The 20,809-nt window shown below is 35.5% G+C and overlaps 1 protein-coding gene across 2 annotated transcripts in view; it reads left to right on the top strand.

Annotated features, from left to right (window-relative positions):
- The window catches only part of DHX29 (DEAH (Asp-Glu-Ala-His) box polypeptide 29), a 52,619-nt gene that overhangs the window by 2,680 nt on the left and 29,130 nt on the right, over positions 1 to 20,809 (top strand). The window contains exons 2-12 of one of the 2 annotated variants that reach the window (XM_008573091.1): positions 2,774 to 2,847; positions 4,003 to 4,116; positions 5,056 to 5,185; positions 5,790 to 5,935; positions 6,892 to 7,020; positions 10,479 to 10,605; positions 11,332 to 11,490; positions 13,484 to 13,649; positions 13,889 to 14,012; positions 15,510 to 16,115; positions 18,867 to 19,010. In XM_008573091.1, the coding sequence (XP_008571313.1) occupies positions 2,774 to 2,847; positions 4,003 to 4,116; positions 5,056 to 5,185; positions 5,790 to 5,935; positions 6,892 to 7,020; positions 10,479 to 10,605; positions 11,332 to 11,490; positions 13,484 to 13,649; positions 13,889 to 14,012; positions 15,510 to 16,115; positions 18,867 to 19,010 (1,919 nt within the window). Of the gene's footprint in view, positions 1 to 2,773; positions 2,848 to 4,002; positions 4,117 to 5,055; positions 5,186 to 5,789; positions 5,936 to 6,251; positions 6,390 to 6,891; positions 7,021 to 10,478; positions 10,606 to 11,331; positions 11,491 to 13,483; positions 13,650 to 13,888; positions 14,013 to 15,509; positions 16,116 to 18,866; positions 19,011 to 20,809 lie in introns of those variants that run through there. The other variant, XM_008573092.1, reaches the window with a different exon arrangement.

Genomic DNA, 20,809 nt, shown 5'->3' with positions numbered 1-20,809 from the left:
TATCAAAATCCTGTAATACCCATCTCAGATATCAGCTCCTTTTTCAATTCTTCCTGATATCCACAGCTAATGTATCATTGTTGTTTCAATGTTTCATTGTTGTTTTGATAGTTAGGTCTTACCTTATGGTATGTGAGGAATTATACATTTTATATATCCTACAAAATTATAGGAGGTAGGAACTGTTTCATATGTATTAACATCTCCCTAGTATCTTCTCCAATGTTGTGTATATCGTTATTAAAACATTTCTTGAATGAGTGATAAGGAAAAATTCAGAGAAATTAAGAAAGAAAAAACAAGGGGTTATCTACTAAATTTGTGTGTAATTTTTAGTTTTTCTTTTTGGGTGTTTTTAAATAACAATAACTTTGGAGAAAAAGTTGGAAAAGTATTCAACTCTTTGTAGTTCCTAATGTAAATGGTGTGTTCTCTACTTCCATCCCTCCCTATCTTTCCAAACAATTTGAAGGATTGTACACAGCACAGTTTATCAAAACTGTATTCTAATCTAGAGAAGCAAAATCATTGGTGCCACCAAATGGCTTGGTACAGTTTTGGATGTTCTTCCCACTTTTGCTTTTCATTTGTTCATCCAAAACATTTTGAAGACCTGTTAAACAAGGGTAATTCATGGAAAAATAGAATTAAAAGATAGTACAAATCTTTTCACAAGCTTTTTGAAGTACCTGCATATGTGCCAGGCAAAATTTTAGGCACTGGGGATATCACAGGAACAAAACAGACAGATCCCTGCTTTCAAGGAATTTACCTTAAGATGGGATGGGAGTTGAGGTGGAGACTTAAATTTAGGTGTGGAAGATAAAGTAAAATCTCTTCTATGTCAGATGGTGATATGTGCTAGGGTGTTTAATGAGGCTGGCAAGTGGAATAGGGAGGAGGGTGGGGAGAGGCTCAGTTTTAAATGGGATGGTCAGGGAAGGCATCACACAGAAGGTGACATTTGAGCAAAGAAGGTACATAAAGTTAGTTACACAGATAACTGGGCAAAGAGCCTTCCAGTCAGAGGGGACAGTGAAGGCCTTGAGATGCAAGCCCAGCCTGTTGTAGGAACAATGAGACCTTTCCCCATCTTTCCCTTTCAGACAATTCCCTTTGCCTTTCTTACAGTTTCTGTGCTTTTGCCTTAGAAGTGCCACTACCTTTAGCCTAATTATAATTAGCTGCTTGATCGTAGCATGAATGAAACCAAAATAAGAGGTTCAAAATTTTTAAGTTTTCTCTTCCATCCAAATGAGGTCATAAGGGTGGGGCCCTGTTCTGATAGGATTAGTGCCTTTATAAAAAGAGACATGAAAGCTAAATCTCTCAGGTAAGCACAGAGGAAAAGGCATGTGAGCATACAGCAAAATGCTGGTAACCTACATGCCAAGAGAAGAGGCTTCTGGATGAAACCCACTTTGCTGCACCTTGATCTTGGACTTCTCAGCCTCCAGAACTATGAGAAATAAATTTCTGTTGGTTAAGCCATCCAGCAGTCTGTGATATTTTGTTATGGCAGCATGAGCAGACTAAGAACCCATACATCATACATTATGAAATATGCAAAAATGGAAAATAGTTTTCTTGTTTTGGAAAATATAGTCATATTTTGTTAAAAGTGTTAGTAACATAATAGGTTTGTTATTTTTAATGAATAAAGGAATATTTAATTTTTTTCCCTTTTAATTTATAATATGGTAAATATCAATAGATATAACTCACATAAAAACTGTTTAGATCCTCAGTAATTTTTAAGAGAGTGAAGAGGTCATAAGACCAAAAGTTTGAAATAATATTTATTTCTTTCTGGTTAGAGAACTTCCAGTGTTAAAGGGCTGAGAAAATACAGCATTTCTGTTGACTAGAAACAGACTGGGCAACTGTAGCGGGTTGAGTGAGTGGTGTTGCCCCCAAGTACTCATGGCCACATGGAACCTCAGAATGTGACCTTATTTAGAAATAGGGTCTTTACAGATGTAGCTAGTTAAGAATCTTGAGATGAAATCATCCTAGATTTATGGTGGTCCCTAAATCCAATGACTAGTGACAAGAGAAAAGGGAGGGAGATTTGGACACAGACATAGAGAAGAAGGCCATGTGAAGAAGGAGGCAGAGATTAGAGTTATGCTGCCACAAGCCAAGCAAAGCCTGGGGCCACCAGAAGCTGGAAGAAGCAAGGAAGGGTCTTGCCTACAGCCTTCAGTGGAAACATGGTCCTCTTCACAGCTTGATTTTGGACTTCTAGCCTCCAGAATTGTGAGAGAATAAATTTCTGTTGTATTCAGCAATCAAGTTTGTGATAATTTGTCATGGCAGCTGTAGGAAACTATTTCAGCAACCTTGGACTTGAGTGCAAGGAGAAAAGATAATAGGAACTTCCACTTCCCTTTTCACTTAGCATTCTACCTTCAAGAAGTGCTTTCTCTTCAAAATTACCCATCTTCTGTGACAATAATCTAATATCCTCTGAGAAGTCTTCAGCTAAGTGCCAGAGAGAGTAGCATCTGATTAAAAAATATGAAGATGAAGATAGATTTAACCTTAAATATAAAAAGGCGTTTGAAACTCGTTGGCCTAGAGGAATGCTAACTGATAAATGTTTCAGAAAATTTAGAGTGGGTATTGCTAACTACTAGATTGGATAATTTGGTGGAGTGGAGGGAAAAAGCTGAAATCAAATTATTTAATATTTAGCAGTCAAGAGGAAAATTAAAATAGTATAATGGATATTAATCATTAAACTGCCCTGTTTGTTTTTTGTTATATACAGGTCCAAAAATTTATAGTTTTAATTCTGCAAATGACTCTGGTTGTCCTGCAAATCTGGATAAATCTATTTTGAAAGTGAGTAATCAAGATTTTGAGTCATTTCAAGAAATGTTTCCTTTTTTCCATAAAATGATGCATCCTTAAATATAAGAAAATGAAGGGGTATTTTAAATTTCTGTAACTAGCACTTTAAGAGTTATTATAAACAGAAGTAAATCATACACATATGATGAGAGCCTGTAAGAAATTTAAGAAAGTTTGGATAAGGTCCAAACTTATAAGCATGGCATATACATCCTTTTAGATCTGACTTAGTATACCTCCTCTCCTTTTCTCTTCTCCACTTTAAATTTTAGTTCATGGGACATCTCATTGTTCCCCCAAATTTCATATGATTTCACAACTACAAGCTTTTGACAATGTGCTCTCTACCTATAATGCCCCTACTTTCCCTTAAGAAGTCCTTCATAACTCAGTAGGTTGGTTTTCTAGTAACACTTAATAGGTCTTTTTTAAGAATTGCCATGTTAGGTTACAGTATGTCTCCTTATATATGTTTCCTGTGCTAGACTATAAATTTCTACAGAATATTTTTGTGATTAGTTCTTTATAGGCATTCAATTAAGAAGTAATAAAGGAATGTATTTTTTTTGTAGGTAGATGCTTATGTACTTTTTGTTTAAAAATATGTAAAGAACAGAAGATAAAATGGCCAGTTGGAAGAAATAGGAATCAAACTCTGGGAACCAAAAGAGTTGGTGTAATCTATTATTACTATATATACAGTTTTTACTTTTACCTGATATGCCCCTGTTTTAGTGTAGCATTCATTCTTTCAGGCTGTGTGCTTGAGTTGGTTTATAGTAAGGCATATTTCTAGGCTCCATCCCCAAAGATTCTGATTCAGTATGTTTAGGATAGGTCTTAGGAATCTGTCTTTGTAATAGCAACCCAAGGGTGGTCCAAGGACAGTGTCTTGAGACATTGGCTTCAAGAGGCTTTATAAAAGGATTTTTTTCCTTGCCATATGTTATCTTGTTGCTTTTTCCATTTCTCTTTTCCTTAAATGTATAGTAGGAATGTGGTCAAATGAATGGTAGTCCAAAAATGATAATTGCTGTATCTAATTTCAGCCGAAATTGGGCGTGGATGGCAAGAATGTAAAGAACTATATGACTTCTAATTTTTTAATGTATCTTCTAATTGATATGACCGTTTTGGCCTCAACAGGTGGTAATTAATAACAAACTAGAGCAAAGAATTATTGGAGTGATCAATGAGCATAAAAAACAAAATAATGACAAGGGAGTGATTTCTGGAAGACTTACTGCCAAAAAGTTACAGGTATTTTGCAAACTTTTTATTAAAAGTTTTTTAGTTTTAATGGGGCATTTTTAGGATAGCTGCACATGTGAGATTAAAATAGCTTTTTTTACCTTTCATTGAGATTTCATGTAGATCATTTCCATCTGCAAGAATAGTGAAGGAATTGTGCAAGGTACAAGTGCACACATTAAAGTGGTTATATGAAAACTAAGTTACATTCCCCAAATGATATTATGTTAGAGTCTGTACTAGGCACTTTGCTTAGATTTTCTCTGACACACAGTCCTATAAGGTAGATCAGTTTGGCCCCTCTTTTTCAAATGAAACAATTGAGGCTTGGAGAGATGATATAAGTTATAGCCTAAGGTTATTAATTAGTAAGTAGTAGAGTAAGCAGAATCTGAGTTTGAATCTAGTTTTTCCCAACTTTAAAGATTGTGCTTTAGAAAATACATTAAAATGCTTTATCTTTATGCATGAAGATGTTCATTGAAGCACTGCTTATAATAAAAAGAAAAGAAAATATCCTAGGTGTTCAGCCATAGGAAAATGTGTAATTATATTATAATATGTTTACCCAGTGGAATATTAGATAACTATTAAAAGGGATGATGAAGAGTTTTTAGTAATTTGGGAAGACGCTTATGTCATAATGTTAAGTGAAATTTGTTTTTACAAAATCATAGAACAATGACTGAAAGGAAATATACTACACTACAAATAGTATCTTTGGATAGTGAGAATATGAGGAATTTGTCCTGGTCCTTTTAAAAAATATATCTGTAGTTCTCAAATTCTCAATACAATGAGCACATTTGACTTTTAAGTGCGGGGGGTATCTCTTTGAAATTATGATTTGCATCAGGGTTTGTGGTTTAAAATGAATGGGAGAATAAAATTAGTAATGAAAGAAGAGGAAATTGACAATTGTGACTTTTTTACATTTCCCTTTCATAGGATTTATACATGGCTTTACAAGCATTTTCATTTAAGACTAAGGATATTGAAGATGCCATGACCAATACACTCTTACATGGAGGTGATCTTCATTCTGCCCTGGACTGGCTCTGTTTAAATCTTTCAGATGGTAAACAGTATTGTCATTAAGTTCTTTCAGTTTCTAAAACCTTTTGAAGTAGTTTCAGTATTTGTATCAACCTTTTGACTTAAAAATTTTCACTATAATAATTATTTATCTTAAAAACGTTGTTACTTTTTCAGTATATTCTCTTTAGAGGTTGTGGTCTGTGCAAGAAAAAATTATTTTTGTGTGTAGTTTAGAAATTAGGGCTGTCTTTAGATAAATGATATTTGGTTAAGCAGAGGTTCATGGTTGTAATCTTTGGCAAGAACCTGGAGTGCAGATAGCTTGTGTGATTAAGGATAGTATCATGTTCTATGAAATAACTGAAGAGTGGGAAGAGTTAAGATCTTTTTATAAAAATTTAGAAGCCTAATATAGTGAGGGTGGAATAAATGGCCAAATAGAAGTGTGCTGGCTATCATCAGCACACATCTGATGAGTGTGCCCACCCACTTCTAGTTTGACAAATAAAATCAGGTTCATCATAGGATTTCCATTCTTAAGAAATGAAGGGTAGAAGAAAATTAGGTGCTTTAAGTCTAGGCGAGGTTTATGTATATGGTTAACAAATATATGCATGTTTATTTTGAACACGGTTTCTTTTAAGATGCGCTTCCTGAAGGATTCAGTCAGGAATTTGAAGAGCAACAACCTAAAAGTAAGCCAAAATTCCAATCTCCTCAAATACAGGCCATTACTTCACCTTCATTGCAACTTAAAAGCAAAAAACAGGAAGAAGATCCTAAGATTAAGGTAATTGATGAATTAAGCATTTAAAGTTTATAAAATCAGAATGAAACACATGTAGCAGTTCATAAGAGTAGAAATGTTAGGTTTCTGTAACATTTTTACTACTTAAAAATACCTAATTGTTTTGCCAAACTTTATGATTACTGTCTATTTCAGTTATCTATTGTTACATAACAGACCACCCCAAAATGTAGTGGATTGAACCAGCAGTTTCTGTCTCATGATTCTACAGTCTGGGCTGGGGTCACCCGGGCAGTTCTTCTGTTCCAGGAGGTATTTGCTGAGGCTGGAACATCCAAAATGGCTTCTTTACTCACATGACTAATGCCTCAGCTGCAGGCTAGCCAGGCATTCCTCTCTTCACATGGTCTCTCAGCATGACTAGCTTGGGTTTCCTCACGTGTGGTGGTTTCAAAGTGGCCAGACTTCTCACATATCATCTGGCTTCCAAGAGCAAGTAAGTATGTCAAGATGATAAGCCCCAAAGTACAAATTCTTATCAAGCTTCTGCTTTATCACTCTTGCTAATGTCCAATTGGTTGAAGCAAGTCACATGGCCAAGCCAGAGTCTCTGGAAGAGAATTACAGGAGGGTGTGAATACTGGGAGGTGTGGTTTATTAGGGCATTAAATACTCTGCATATTATAAAACATCTATGGAAACACCATCCTCATAAAAACCACTGTCATTAAGGAATAACGCTAATTTTTTACAGATCTTCTTTCATTCTTTTTTACCCCTATATGTAAACATAGTCTTTGGATTCTGCAAGTTTAAACTTCTTAAAGTACTGTTGAGTTTAATTTATTTGTCCTTCACTAAACAATAAAGCATATGATTTATGAGGCTTATATATCTGCTGTTTTGAAGTGTGAAGAAATTGTAAAAGCAGTGACACTTGATAGTTTTGACAACTTTTTCTGACTTTGGTTTTCCAGATATTTGTTTTCTCTTTCTAGCCAAAAAAGGAAGAAAAAAATATGGAAGTAAATATGAAAGAGTGGATTTTGAGGTATGCTGAACAACAAAATGAAGAAGAAAAGAGTGAGGATTTTAAAAGTTTAGAAGAGGAAGAAAAATTTGACCCTGTGAGTAGAAATTTATATTAGGCTTCTGGCTGAATATTCCACAGCAAGATATTTAACTTTTCCTGATCCTTAATTTCCTCTTTTGTAAATTGTAGAAATACCTCTAGGCGTTAATGTGAAGATTAAACAAAATAATACCTAGGTAAAAACTTGGCACAGAGTAACTGCTCACTAGATGTTAGATACATTTCTTCCATGTTTTAGAGATAATCATCAAATATTTCTAAACGATTGTTGTATGTTAAGGAGTATGCTAAATTCTTTGGGTAATAAAAAAAGATAAAAGACAAATTTGTTTGTAGAGGAAGCCCATAGTCTAGAGAGAAAACTAAAGGTAGCATAAAATGAAATAAAAATATAAGGCAGAAAATATATCATTAAGTGAAAAAAAGCAAGTTATGGAAAGAAACTATTGGAGTACGTGTATCTGACAAAGGACTTCTATCCACACTTATAAAAAGAACTTTTAAAAAACATACTTCACAAAAGTAGATATATAGATGGCCAATAAATATGTAAAAATATGTTCAACATCACTAGTCATTAGAGAAATGAAAATGAAAACTATGAGATACCTCTATATGTCCATCAAAATGGCTAAAATTGAAAAGATCAGAAATACCAAGTGTCAGGGAGGATGTGTAGCAACTGGAACATTCATGCATTGCTAATGATAGTGTAAAACAAGACAACCACTTTGGAAAACTGTTTAGCCCTTTCTCATAAAGGTAAACATAAACACTTTCATGTGACCCGACAATTTTCTTTCTAGGTATTTATTTAAGAAGAATGAAAACATATGTCCAAAAAAAAGACTTGTACACAAATGTTCATATGAGCTTTATTCACAGTAGCCAAACACTGCACACAACCCAAATGTCTTGTCAGGTGAATCAATAAACGAATTGTGGTAGAAGGTGTAGAACAGCATGTGTAATACGATGAACCCATTTCTGTAAAAGAAAAATACATAAGGACACATATTTGGAAAGAAAACATCTGCAAAGATACACAAAAAGCTGGTACTGGTGATTAGGACTAGGGTGTTATGGTGAGATGGAGATTTTTTTATACTTATCTGTACACTTAAGTTTTTTTAACCATGTATTTGTATTAAACTAATATAAATAAAAATATTTAAGTCTCTGTAAGTCTACTTTGAGATTTAGAGAAAGGAGTCTGTTCTGATTGGAGCGTTAAGTCAAGACTTCAGAGAGATGGGACTTGAAGGAGGTATAGCGTTCAAGCAAACAAAGAATGATAGGAAGATAGTCCAGATAGGTGAAATAGCACGAAAAATGTACAGCAGTGAATTCTGCAAGGGGACTTTGGGTGTTAAAATATATGAGCATATAATGCTACTTCAAAATGTTGATGGAAAAATAGAATTAAAAGATAATAGGACTCTTTCCATGAACTTTTTAAGTACCCTCATATATAGAGATAAAATGGGTAGGTGAATACAGGCAGATAGGAGTAAACAGGTAAGTTCACCTGTGAAAAAGATTTTGATGCCCAGAAAATGAATTTAACACCTTTCCTTTTGATAGTAAAGAGCCACTGTAGGTTTGGGGGCAAGTGACTGACAAGAAGAATTTGACATTTTAGGTCAAGTTTAGTAGTGTTTAAAGTGATTTGGGATATTGAGTAGCATTCAAGGTGATTTAGAAAGGGTAGGGAGGATATTTTGGTAGCTATTGCTCTTGCTAAGGTGTGAAATAAGAACTCAAATTGGAAATTGGAAAGGAAGAGAAGCATTTTCAAAAAAGAATCAATAAAAATTGGTGATGTACTGAATATAAAGGCTGAGAAACATTTCTCCAAAGAAGATAACAATGGCCAGTAAGCACATGAATAGATAGATGCTCAACATCACTAATCATTAGGGAAATAATAAGTGTTGGTAAGGATGTGGAGAAACTGGAACTCTCGTGCACTGTTTGTGGGAATGTAAAATGGTCTAGCCACTGTGGAACATAGTTCCACAATTCCTCAAAAAATTAAAAGTAGAATTACCATATGATACAGCAGTTCCATTTCCGGGTATATAACAAAAGAATTGAAAGCAGAGCCTTGGAGGAGGTATTTGTACACCATGTTCATAGCAGCATTATTCACAATAGCTAAAACATGAAAGCAAATCAGTGTCCACCAACCTATGAATGGGTAAGTGAATACAATGGACTATTATTCAGCTTTAAAAAGGAAGGGAATTCTGGCATGGATAGACCTTGAGGACATTATGCTAAGTGAAATAAGCCAGTCACAAAAAGACTAATACTGTATAATTTTACTTATATAAGGTACTTAGAGTAGTCCATTCATAGAGACAGGAAGTAGAATGGTGGTTGTGGGGGCTGGGAAATTACTGCTTAATGGGTATAGAATTCTGGAGATGGATGATTCATGATGGTTGCACAACATTATGAATGTATTTAATATCACTGAACTGTACACTTAAAAATGGTAAACATGGTAAATTTTGTGGGGGGAAAAAAGATTAAGGAGCCAAAGATGACAAAAAATGCACAGGTGGAGGGATGGTAGTACCAGTGCCATGTATAGGAAAGATGGAAAGGATGAGTGTGATTTTGGTGAGTTTGAGGAGATAGCTAACCTTCCTCTTTGTTACACTGTATTGTTTTTGTTTTTTGGCAGCTGGCCGGTAAGGGGATCCAAACCCTTGACCTTGTTGTTATAACACTGTGCTCTAACCAACTGAGCTGTTTACTTTAAACTCTTTCTAGTTTTTGCTGAGTATAGTCATGTTCTCATTCATTTTCCTCAGAAGCCATTTTTTTTTTTTATGTCCCTATCTCCCAAAAGATAGAGATTATGGGAAGGTAACTTTCAGATTATTATTATTGCATATGCAGTTCTTTAAATACACATTTACAGAACAGTTTTTACAGAAGTGAGCTCGTGTTTACTTTTTATTCTGCAGCTGGATTTATTTTAATTAATGTGCCAAGGAAGTTTCTCCATGTGGGTTACCTTTTTTCTTTTGCTATCTTATTTTTTTTTCCTAATGATTGAATAGTTTTCTCTGTAGAGATGTGCCACATATGATTTCCACTCACAGAAGTGAGCTCGTGTTTACTTTTTATTCTGCAGCTGGATTTATTTTAATTAATGTGCCAAGGAAGTTTCTCCGTGTGGGTTACCTTTTTTCTTTTGCTATCTTATTTTTTTTTTCCTAATGATTGAATAGTTTTCTCTGTAGAGATGTGCCACATATGATTTCCACTTTTTCTTTGATAATCAGTGCTTCAGTAAATATCTATATACCTACAAATCTGTGCATTCATTTTATTACTGTATGAAAATTCCTAAAAGTAGAGTTGCTGGATCAAAAGGTGAGGTCAAAATATCACAGGTTTTGATATAATATATTGACCATATAGATAAGCTATTCTTGCTCTTCTTTTTATTTTTCCTCATCATTTTATTTGGAGCAGAATGAAAGGTACTTGCACCTTGCAGCAAAACTCCTGGATGCAAAGGAGCAAGCAGCCACCTTTAAACTAGAAAAAAACAAGCAAGGCCAAAAAGAGGCTCAAGAAAAAATAAAGAAATTTCAAAGAGGTAATGTATAAGTATAATTGTCTTTTCTTTGTTGGCGTTCCTAGGATGGAGGATGCCTCTTTTTAATAGGTCTGCTCTTTCCTAACAGTTTATACTTGGATTGGCAAACTTTTTCTGTAACAAGCCAAATACTAAATATTATAGACTTCATGGGCCATACAGTCTTTGTCACACTATTCAGCTCTTCTGTTGTAGCATAAAAGTAGTCGTAGACAATGCAAAAATGAATGGCTATGTTCTAGTCAAACTTTTGTTTATGGACAGTGAACTGTAAATTTCATGTAATTTTCACATGTCACCAAATATTCCTCTTTTTATTTTTTCAGCCATTTCAAAATGTAAAAACCATTCTAGCTCACAAGCAATACAAAAACAGGCAGTGGGCTGGATTTGGCCTGCAGGCCATACTTTGCCAACCTCTGATTTATACCATAAAATACCATCTCCATTCAAGAAAAAGAGGTGAATACAATTCCATGAGTATTTAATATTAATGAGGATGTTTTTCTAGGTCTGCTACATATATTAAGTAATTTATTTTAAAAGTTTTAGTAGGTTTTGTGAAAGTTTATAAATTGCCTCTGACTTCTAGCACAGATTCCTAGTAGGAATTATTAAATAATTGGCTGCAAGGAAAAAGAAGGAATGCTAAGTGTTTTTTGAACAATTTTTGAAATTGAAAACACATAAAAAATACATGAAACTAAACATCTTTTTTCATGGTAGAAATGGAAACTTTAGAAGACCATCCAGTATTCAATCCAGCCATAAAGATTTCACATCAACAAAATGAAAGGAAAAAGCCTCCCGTAGCTATAGAAGGGGAAAGTGCTTTGAACTTTAATTTATTTGAAAAATCTACAGCTGCTTCTGAAGAAGAAAAAGGTAAAATGAAGGGAAAGTGGTCAGGGTGTAATTTATAAATAAAATGTCAAGGAATACTTCTCCACTCCCAGTGCTTTAATTGAATTGCCTAAAAAAAAGTCAAGGAATATATAATTTTAAAATTTGTTACTTTGCATTCTGGCAAACTACATCAAGGTGGCAATGACATTACACTTTCACAAGCTGTCTTGAAAAAGTAATAACAATTACGATAACCTACTTGTATAACATTTTGTAATTACAAATACCTTGCCTCAATCTTATCTCTCTCCAGTCCATCCTCCAAACTTCTGTTTGAGTTTTATTTCTATAATACAGATCTAAATGTGAGTTTCCTGTTAAAAACCTTTAATGGCTCTGAGCCTACTGACATCAATAACAAGTCCAAACCCTTAACATTGCATTCAAGATCCTTTGTACTCTGCCACAATCTACCTTTCCACCTTATTCTCCCAGCTATATACTCTGGCCACATCATTCTTCAAAACATCTGTTTCATGGTTTTATTACTTTGCCTTTCCTGCTATCCCCTACTTGGCCAACCTGTCCCTAGCTTCAAGGCTTAACTCAAACAGCCCTTCTTTAAGTTTTCCTTTACTCCTTTTATGCCACCAGACATAAGTAATCATGCACTTCTTCATGCTCCTGAATAAATTATTGATATAGCTAGTATAATACTTATTAGATTTTGTTATAGAAGTTGAGTCCCACACTAAAATGTCAATTTTTAAAATTATTCATTCTGGGCCGAGCCCGTGGCGCACTCGGGAGAGTGCGGCGCTGGGAGCGCAGCAGCGCTCCCGCCGCGGGTTCGGATCCTATATAGGGATGACCGGTGCGCTCACAATGCTCAAAGGACAAAAAAAAAAAATTATTCATTCTTTCAATAATATTTATTAAATCCTTATTTACAAAATGAGAGGTGCCAAAAATAACCTAGTCTCTACTGTCTTAAAGTGTACAGTCTGAGTAGGGAGGGTAAGCTTTAATATACATAAGTAAGTATATAATTATAAATTGTGATGTGTGCTGTCAAAGAAAGAAAACTGGCTTCTAATAACAATAACAATGGGGCCTAATTTGGATTGGGGAGACCTTGCTGATGACATTTACTCTGAGGTTTGACAGATGATTGCATCTTAGCCTGGTGATGAGTTGATGGAAAAAGCCTTCCAAGAAGGGAGACAGTACATTGCAAGTCCAGGTGAAAAAGAGCTTAGAGCATCACTATTAAACAGAATTTTCTGTGATGGAAATGTTCTGTATCTGTGCTATTCAATGTAGTAGCTGCTAGCCAAATATGAGTATTTTGGCCTTGAAATATGACTGGTATAACTGAGAAATTGAAATTTTAATTTTAATTAACTTACATTTAACTGGACACATATGGCTGGTAGCTACTGTATTGGGCCAGACAAACTCACAGTATTTGAGGAATTGACTGACAGCCAGTATGGTTACAGCCTAGTGAGCACGTGGGAAGAGTGGCAACAGATAACCAGAGGTAGACCGTGGAGGGCTTTTAGGCAATAGTAAGGAATTTGGCCTTTATTTTATATGTAACAAGAAACTATTAAAGGTGGTAGTGGTGGTGACAGTGGTGATGCTGATGCTGATGCTGATGGTGGCAGCAGCCATTAAACAGAGAAATGATATCTGATTCATATTTTTTTGATGACCCTTCCTGTATTGTAGCCTACAAAACACTGTTATTCAGGGTATCCTAAATTCATCACATGGATAGTATCAGAGATATCTTACAAAAATACATAAGTTCCTCAAGATGTTTTTTTTAAAGATTCAGAATTTTTGTCTAACCATTAGGAGGATTTCCTTATATCATTAATAGAAAAGCAAGTCTTTCTATCTTTTCTTCACCTATTCTCTTCTAAAAGTGTTGTTCCCCAAAACAAGAGGACTTTGATCACTCAAAAGAGAATTTATATTACTGCATGACCATTTTTAAAGAACCAGTGTTTGTCTACCACTTTAGATAAAAAGAAAGAACCTCATGATGTAAGAAATTTTGACTATACTGCTCGAAGCTGGACTGGAAAATCTCCCAAACAATTTCTGATCGATTGGGTGAGGAAGAATCTTCCCAAGAGTCCAAATCCTTCCTTTGAAAAAGTTCCTGTGGGTAGATACTGGAAATGTAGGTATGTTTCTCTGGTTAACTGAATGAACTTTTAGAAAAATGTAAGATTTCTGTTTTCCTATGAGTTAAGTAAACATTTAGGAAGATCTTTAATTCCACATCTCAGGTTCATAGTGTCTATAAATCATTATCTAATACAATGCCTTCCATGGAAATATTAGTTTATGTAAATGGATTTCTGGCTTTTTTTGATCTGACTTCATTGATTTTATTTTAAAAGTATTTTTTGCTTCTTTGTAGGGTAAGGGTAATCAAATCTGAAGATGATGTCCTAGTAGTATGCCCCACAATCTTAACAGAGGATGGCATGCAAGCTCAGCACTTGGGAGCTACTTTAGCCCTTTATCGTTTAGTGAAAGGGCAGGTGAGACTTATTAGGCTTAGGTGCTTCAAAAAACCATTTGTGAAGTACTGGGTATACGATATTTTGTCAACATAAAATTGTATCTGCATGTGGAAGGTAGTATTTAATTATGGCCCTCTGTGCCAATTTTCTCTTTACTGACTTGTTCTGATTAATTCTCATTTCATAATATTCATAATTTGGTGTTTTTTTCACCACTAAATGCAGCTCAGTCTTTCTCTTTTTCTTAGATCAGAGATCTGAAAGAGACAATTTGATTCATCCAGCTTTTTGGGCTATACTAATTTACAGATTAAAATTATAATAATTTACAGATTAAAAGTTGTGTTAGAGTGGTTGAATTAAGGAGAATTTTTAAAGTTTGCTCTTCTTTAATGTTATATTCACTCAACTTTAAAAAATTATAGACATTGGTTCTATTTTTCTATTTTAGGTTATATTAACTACACACTTCCAGTTTAAGGAAAGATCAAAATAAAGTACTACTGAAGAAGCACTTTAAGAGAACACAATGCTCTTTTTTTCTTTTTTTTAAAATTTGGATTGTCAGGGCCGAGCCCGTGGCGCACTCTGGAGAGTGCGCTGCTGGGAGTGCAGCAGCGCTCCCGCCCGCGGGTTCGGATCCTATATAGGGATGACCGGTGCACTCACAGCGCTCACTGGCTGAGCGCGGTGCGGCTGGTCTCAAAAAGGCCAAAAAAAAAAAAAAAAAATCTGGATTGTCAGCATTTCCTTTTTACAATAAATATGTATATGTTTCTTCATTGGAAATTAGAACCATTGAAATTTTTAGGCACCGATTAAGTAAAACTCTGAGTAAGTTATTTTCTAGTTTCTGCCAGTAAAAGTTTTAATGTCTTTATTTCCCTCATTTTGCAAAATAAGGTATCATAAGTTGTATTTACTTGATAAAATGTAAGAGACTATCAATGAAAGAGAGAATATTATGGGTTATTCTGTAGCACAAAATTAAGATAACTTAGATTACATACAGTGTAGTTCATTTAAAATACTTTTACCCATAACATTATATAATTGGCCAGAATCTCAAAGGGAGCATTGTGTGTCTTAGAAATGCTTTATGGTTCATCTGTATTTTATGCAGCACCACTGCAGAATTAAATAATGAACATTTATTTGGTAGTTTACTGTGTTCCAGGAATAAGCACTTCACATGTATTAGCTTAAAGTTAACCTCAGAGTATGCCTACAAGGGAGGTATTATCAGTCCCATTTTAAAACTGCAGAAGCTGAGGCACAGAGATGTTAAGTTACTCACTCAAGGTCACATAGCTAATAAGTCAAGAAGACTGAATATGGTATGCTGTTTATGAATTTGTATCATATACATGTATATCTTATATTAAAGTAATAACTTACTAGCTTAAGCGTCAAATAACATATTAAGAGAAATGTAGCTGTCCCAAGTTCTAACTTATTGAATTTTGATATCTAGTAATTAGTGAAAATAACATACTACTGTTTTTTCCTTTATAGTCAGTTCATCAGTTACTTCCTCCCACTTACCGAGATGTTTGGCTGGAGTGGAGTGATGCAGAAAAGAAAAGGGAAGAATTAAGTAAAATGGAAACCAATAAACCACGTGATCTTTTTATTGCCAAACTTCTGAATAAATTGAAACAGCAGCAACAGCAACAGCAGCATTCTGAAAATAAGAAAGAAAGCTCTGAAGATCCTGAGGAATCTTGGGAAAATTTAGTTTCTGATGAGGATTTTTCTGCACTGTCCTTGGAATCAGCAAATGGAGAAGATTTGGAACCTGTTAGAAACCTCTTTAGAAAGTTGCAAAGTACATCTAAATATCAGAGACTGCTAAAGGAAAGACAGCAGTTACCTGTGTTCAAACACAGGGATTTAATTGTCAAAACTCTAAAAAGGCATCGGGTCGTAGTTGTAGCAGGTGAAACAGGGAGTGGCAAAAGTACTCAAGTACCACATTTTCTATTAGAAGATTTACTTCTAAATGAGTGGGGATCAAGTAAATGTAACATTGTCTGTACCCAGCCTCGAAGAATCTCAGCAGTGAGTTTGGCCACCAGAGTGTGTGATGAATTGGGCTGTGAAAATGGACCTGGAGGAAAGGTAAGATGTCATTCAGCTCCACCTCAGTGTATGATAACATTATTCACCTTCGCTCTTGCGATCCAAATGGAACATATATCATATATGAGTCTTGAATGCTAGTGGTTGGTCAATGTCATATTTCAGGCACTTTTCTTTTTTTTTTTTGGCAGCTGGCCTGCTCAGGGATCCAAACCCCTGACCTTGGTGTTATAATATCTTGGTGTAACCAACTGAGCTGACTGGCCAGTCCTCGGGCATTTTTCATGTTTTCTTTGATAGATGTTACTGTCATTCATATGAAAAGGTTTATCAGTAATTCGGTCATTAAAATTCTCATATAAGAGAAAAAATATATTAACTTTAATAACTGAATATTTAAATATGTTACATACTAAATTGAACATTCAAAGAATATGGGCAAATTCAAATTTGACTTATATATATATCAAGTTTTGGCTAATCATTTTTGGCCACAAAACAAGTCTTCATATATTTTAAAAATATGTTTTAAAATATTTAACATATTTAAAAACATATTTAAAAATATGTTTTCTAACAATAGAAAATATGTTCTCTGACCACAGTAACAGAAGGAAATTTAGAAAATTCACAAATGTGTGGAAATTAAACAACATTCCCCTAAATAAAGAATGGGTAAAAAGAAATATCACAGAGAAATTAGAGTACTTTGAGACAAAAATCAAAGCACAGCATTAAAATTTATAGGATGCTCATGCAGTGCTTAGAGGAAAATTTATACTTGTAAACACCTATATTAAAATGCTACATTCTTTTTTAAGGTATTAATCTCTTTGTAAATTTCCTCCTTATCCTGGATTTTTTTTTTTTTTTCTCATTTTATTGTGTTGTCTAGGTCTTCTATCTCAGTGAGTTTCCTTAACATTGTTGCTCGGAATTCCTTTTTAGTCATTTCAAGGTTTTCTTGCTCTGTAGGGTCTGGTATTTGAGAATTACTGTATTCTTTTGGTGGTGTCATATTTTCTTGGGTTTTCATATTTCTGGTATCTTTACATTGATGTCTGGTCATCAGGTAGAGCAGTTGCTTCTTCTATTACTATGGAGTAGGCTTTGAGGAGAGAGATGTCCTCTTCTTTTTCTGGTCTCCACTGGTGACTCTTCTGGTATCAATGTAGTTGAGTGTCTAGCAGGCCACCTGCATGTTAGTTGTAGCTACTGCTGTGGCATCTCCCACTTTCACGGCAACCGTGGTTATGGCAGTACCTGTGGTGGACCACCTTCATGGAAGTGGTATTCTTGGCACGCTCCTGGGGATGCTGCCTTTGGCTCCTGCCTTAGGACCCTGGGCATGCTCCGTTTCTTGCTTGCATCTGGGTGGAGGGGGCTGGCCCTTGGCTCCTGCCTTAGGACCCCCTTGTCTGATCTTTTCTGTGGAATGTATCCCTGAATGATTTTCAGTGAGCAGAAAGGAAAAACAATATAGATGAAATGCTAGATGAATGCTAGACTATTTTCAAATCCGTATTTAAGAAGAGTACTTAAATATCTGTTGGCATGCATTTTGCCATACAAGTTTACATAAAACTGTCTAAACCTTAACCAGAGTGACTGCAAAATATAGCAATTAAATTAACTAATTAAGGTGTTTAGAGTCATATATGATAAATTACAGGTTCATAAAATTCAGATTATTTATACTTTGAATAGTTCTTTCTTGGGCCGGCCCAGTGGCGCACTGCTACAGTGCGCCGCTTGGGAGCGCGGCGGCGCTCCCGCCAAGGGTTCGGATCCCACATACAGACCGGTTCCCGCTCACTGGCTGAGCAAGGAGCGGGCGCGACACCGAGGGTTGCGATCCCATTGCCGGTCCCGGTCCGGTACAGGCGCGACACTGAGGGTTGCGATCCGTTGCCAGACACGAAAAAAGACAAAAAAAAAAAAAAAAAATAGTTCTTTCTTGAGATGGTGTATTAATGTCTTTGTCTCTAAGATGGGTACCCCTTCATTAAAATCTTTTTATTTAGCAAATTGTCTGGGTTTCTGTCATCGAATATAGGAGGATAAAAAGACATAGTTTCTGCCCTGAAAGGGGACAACAGACAGATACACAAATAAGACAAAGGAATGACTGAAGGAATAAGAAAGAAAATGTGATGGGAATGGATGCAACTTCAAGATTTTCAAGATTCTGATTAGGCACCACTGGTATGAAACCAGTTGTGTTTTTTTTTTTTTTTTTTTTTTTTTGGCAGCTAGATAGTACAGGGATCAGAACCCTTGACTTTGGTATTACCAACACCACACTCTAACCAAGTGAGCTAACTGGCTAGCCCACCACCTGCCTTTTAATGATGGCAAGTTTTATGAGAAATTGGTAGAAAAGTAGGTCAAATTATAGAAGCTGCCTTAAAATTCTGTTCATGAGTATTATAGTTTTATATAATTGAAAACCATGGGAAAATACTTTTTTTTTTTTTTTTTTTAAAGATGACCGGTAAGGGGATCTTAACCCTTGACTTGGTGTTGTTAGCACCACGCTCAGCCAGTGAGCAAACCGGCCATCCCTATGTGGGATCCGAACCTGGGGCCTTGGTGTTATCAGCACCGCACTCTACCGAGTGAGCCACGGGCCGGCCCGGGAAAATACTTTTGATAATGGTAAATTTCACTAAATAGATCTACTTACATTGCTCTATATAGTAGTGAAATAAACACTTACGCTCACTTTTTAAAGCTTTTTTCCCAGGTTGCTTGTGAGAATCTAATTGCAGGCTTGTGTTCTCTCTTCAGAATTCTTTGTGTGGATATCAGATCCGGATGGAATCTCGAGCTAGTGAATCTACCAGGTTACTCTATTGTACAACAGGGGTTTTGCTAAGGAAACTTCAAGAAGATGGTCTTCTAACTAATGTGTCTCATGTTATTGTAGATGAGGTGAGTCGATTCTACAGTTATGTCCAAATAAATTATAAACATTTTTGTATTAAAAAGATGTTACTTCTAATTCTTGCTAACATTTTTTGTGCTTACTAAATGCCAGATACTTCACATATAATAGTTTTAATTTCATCTAACAAATGTATTTGAGGTTATTTAATTTATTTAATAAATATTATATAATATTTGCTATATGCTTGACACTGTTCAAAGGATTTTATGTGTGTATATAAAATTTTATTTAATCCTTCTAGCAACCCAATTAAGTAGATATTATCTTTATTTTACAGTTGAGGAAATTGAGGTACAGAGAGGTCAAATAGCTTGCTCAAGTTCACATAACCAGTAAGTTCTGCAGCTGGGGGTTCAAACCCAGGCAATCTGGCTCCAGTCTGTGCTTTTACCAGTATACTGCCTCTCAACTGCTACATTTAATTTTTAAAGGATCTGCTGTAATTCTTACAAAAGATAAGAAATCTTCATCATTGTCATTTTCTCTATAGATATAGCCCTACTTGAATCAATTTGAATACTCAGTTAAATTGAATTATGACAAAAGTTTCATATTAGAATTATTTTAAGTGGGGCCGGCCCGGTGGCGCACTGAAGAGTGCAGCACTCCCGCCGAGGGTTCGGATCCCATGTGGAGACCGGTTCCCGCTGACTGGCTGAGCGTGGTGTGGGCTCAACACTGAGGGTTGCGATCCCGTTGCCGGTCCCCGGTACGGGCGTGACACCGAGGGTTGCGATCCCGTTACCGGTCTGTAAAAAAGACAAAAAGGAAAAAAAAAAAAGAATTATTTTAAGTGGCATACTAGCTTGTCTCTGTAACTAATTTGCTTGTATATAATTCGTCAAGAAGAGATAAGATAGATAGCATTTCTGTTATTTAGAAAATATTATTATAAAGTTCCCTGATGTAAAGTTTTTGCAAATGTCTATTAATTGATAATACTAACATTTAATTTGTGTATTTATGTATATATACATTTAGTATACGTATTTACTTTGTCATTCTTTTACATCATTATATATTCTACAAAAACATGATTTTTTAAAATAGCTTTATAGTAGTATGTAGTTTGGATGTCCCATAATTTCTTTAACCATTTTCCTGTTGTTGGCAAGTTTAGGTAAAGATACTTGAAAATAATCTAATTAATATTTGGGTAATAGAAGATGACAGGAATTAATCTTTATCTAAGGAATCTGTATTCCTTAATGGGGGAAGAAATTGTAGTGTTATTACTAAGATGTAACGAGAAAGAGATTAGATGGCTGCTTTAGCAGGCTCACGGGTAACTGCTGCTGGGAGAGGAGGGCGTAGAAGGATGAGTGTCACAATTGTAGCTCTGCATGGCTGAGACCTAGATTTTTTTTTTTTTTCCTTTTTGTCTTTTTTTACTGACCGGTAACGGGATCACAACCCTCGGTGCATGGCTGAGACCTAGATTTTTTTTTTTTTCCTTTTTGTCTTTTTTTACTGACCGATAACGGGATCGCAACCCTCGGTGTCGCGCCCGTACCAGGGACCGGCAACGGGATCGCAACTCTCGGTGTTGCGCCCGCACCGCGCTCAGCCAGTGAGCGGGAACCGGTCTCCACATGGGATCTGAACCCTCGGCGGGAGCGCCGCCACGCTCCCAAGCGGTGCACTCTCCAGTGCGCCACCGGGCCGGCCCAAGAGACTTAGATTTTTATCAGTATTTTATCAAGGGTCAACCTGAGCCAAAATACAAATATATCATTTATAATGAGAAATTTTTACTGCTAATAAGTTGAAATATTTGTATCAG

The sequence above is a fragment of the Galeopterus variegatus genome, unplaced genomic scaffold (genome assembly GCF_000696425.1).
Source record: "Galeopterus variegatus unplaced genomic scaffold, G_variegatus-3.0.2 Scaffold875, whole genome shotgun sequence".
Taxonomy (NCBI): Eukaryota; Metazoa; Chordata; class Mammalia; order Dermoptera; family Cynocephalidae; genus Galeopterus; species Galeopterus variegatus.
This window is presented reverse-complemented; position numbering and strand designations above follow the sequence as displayed.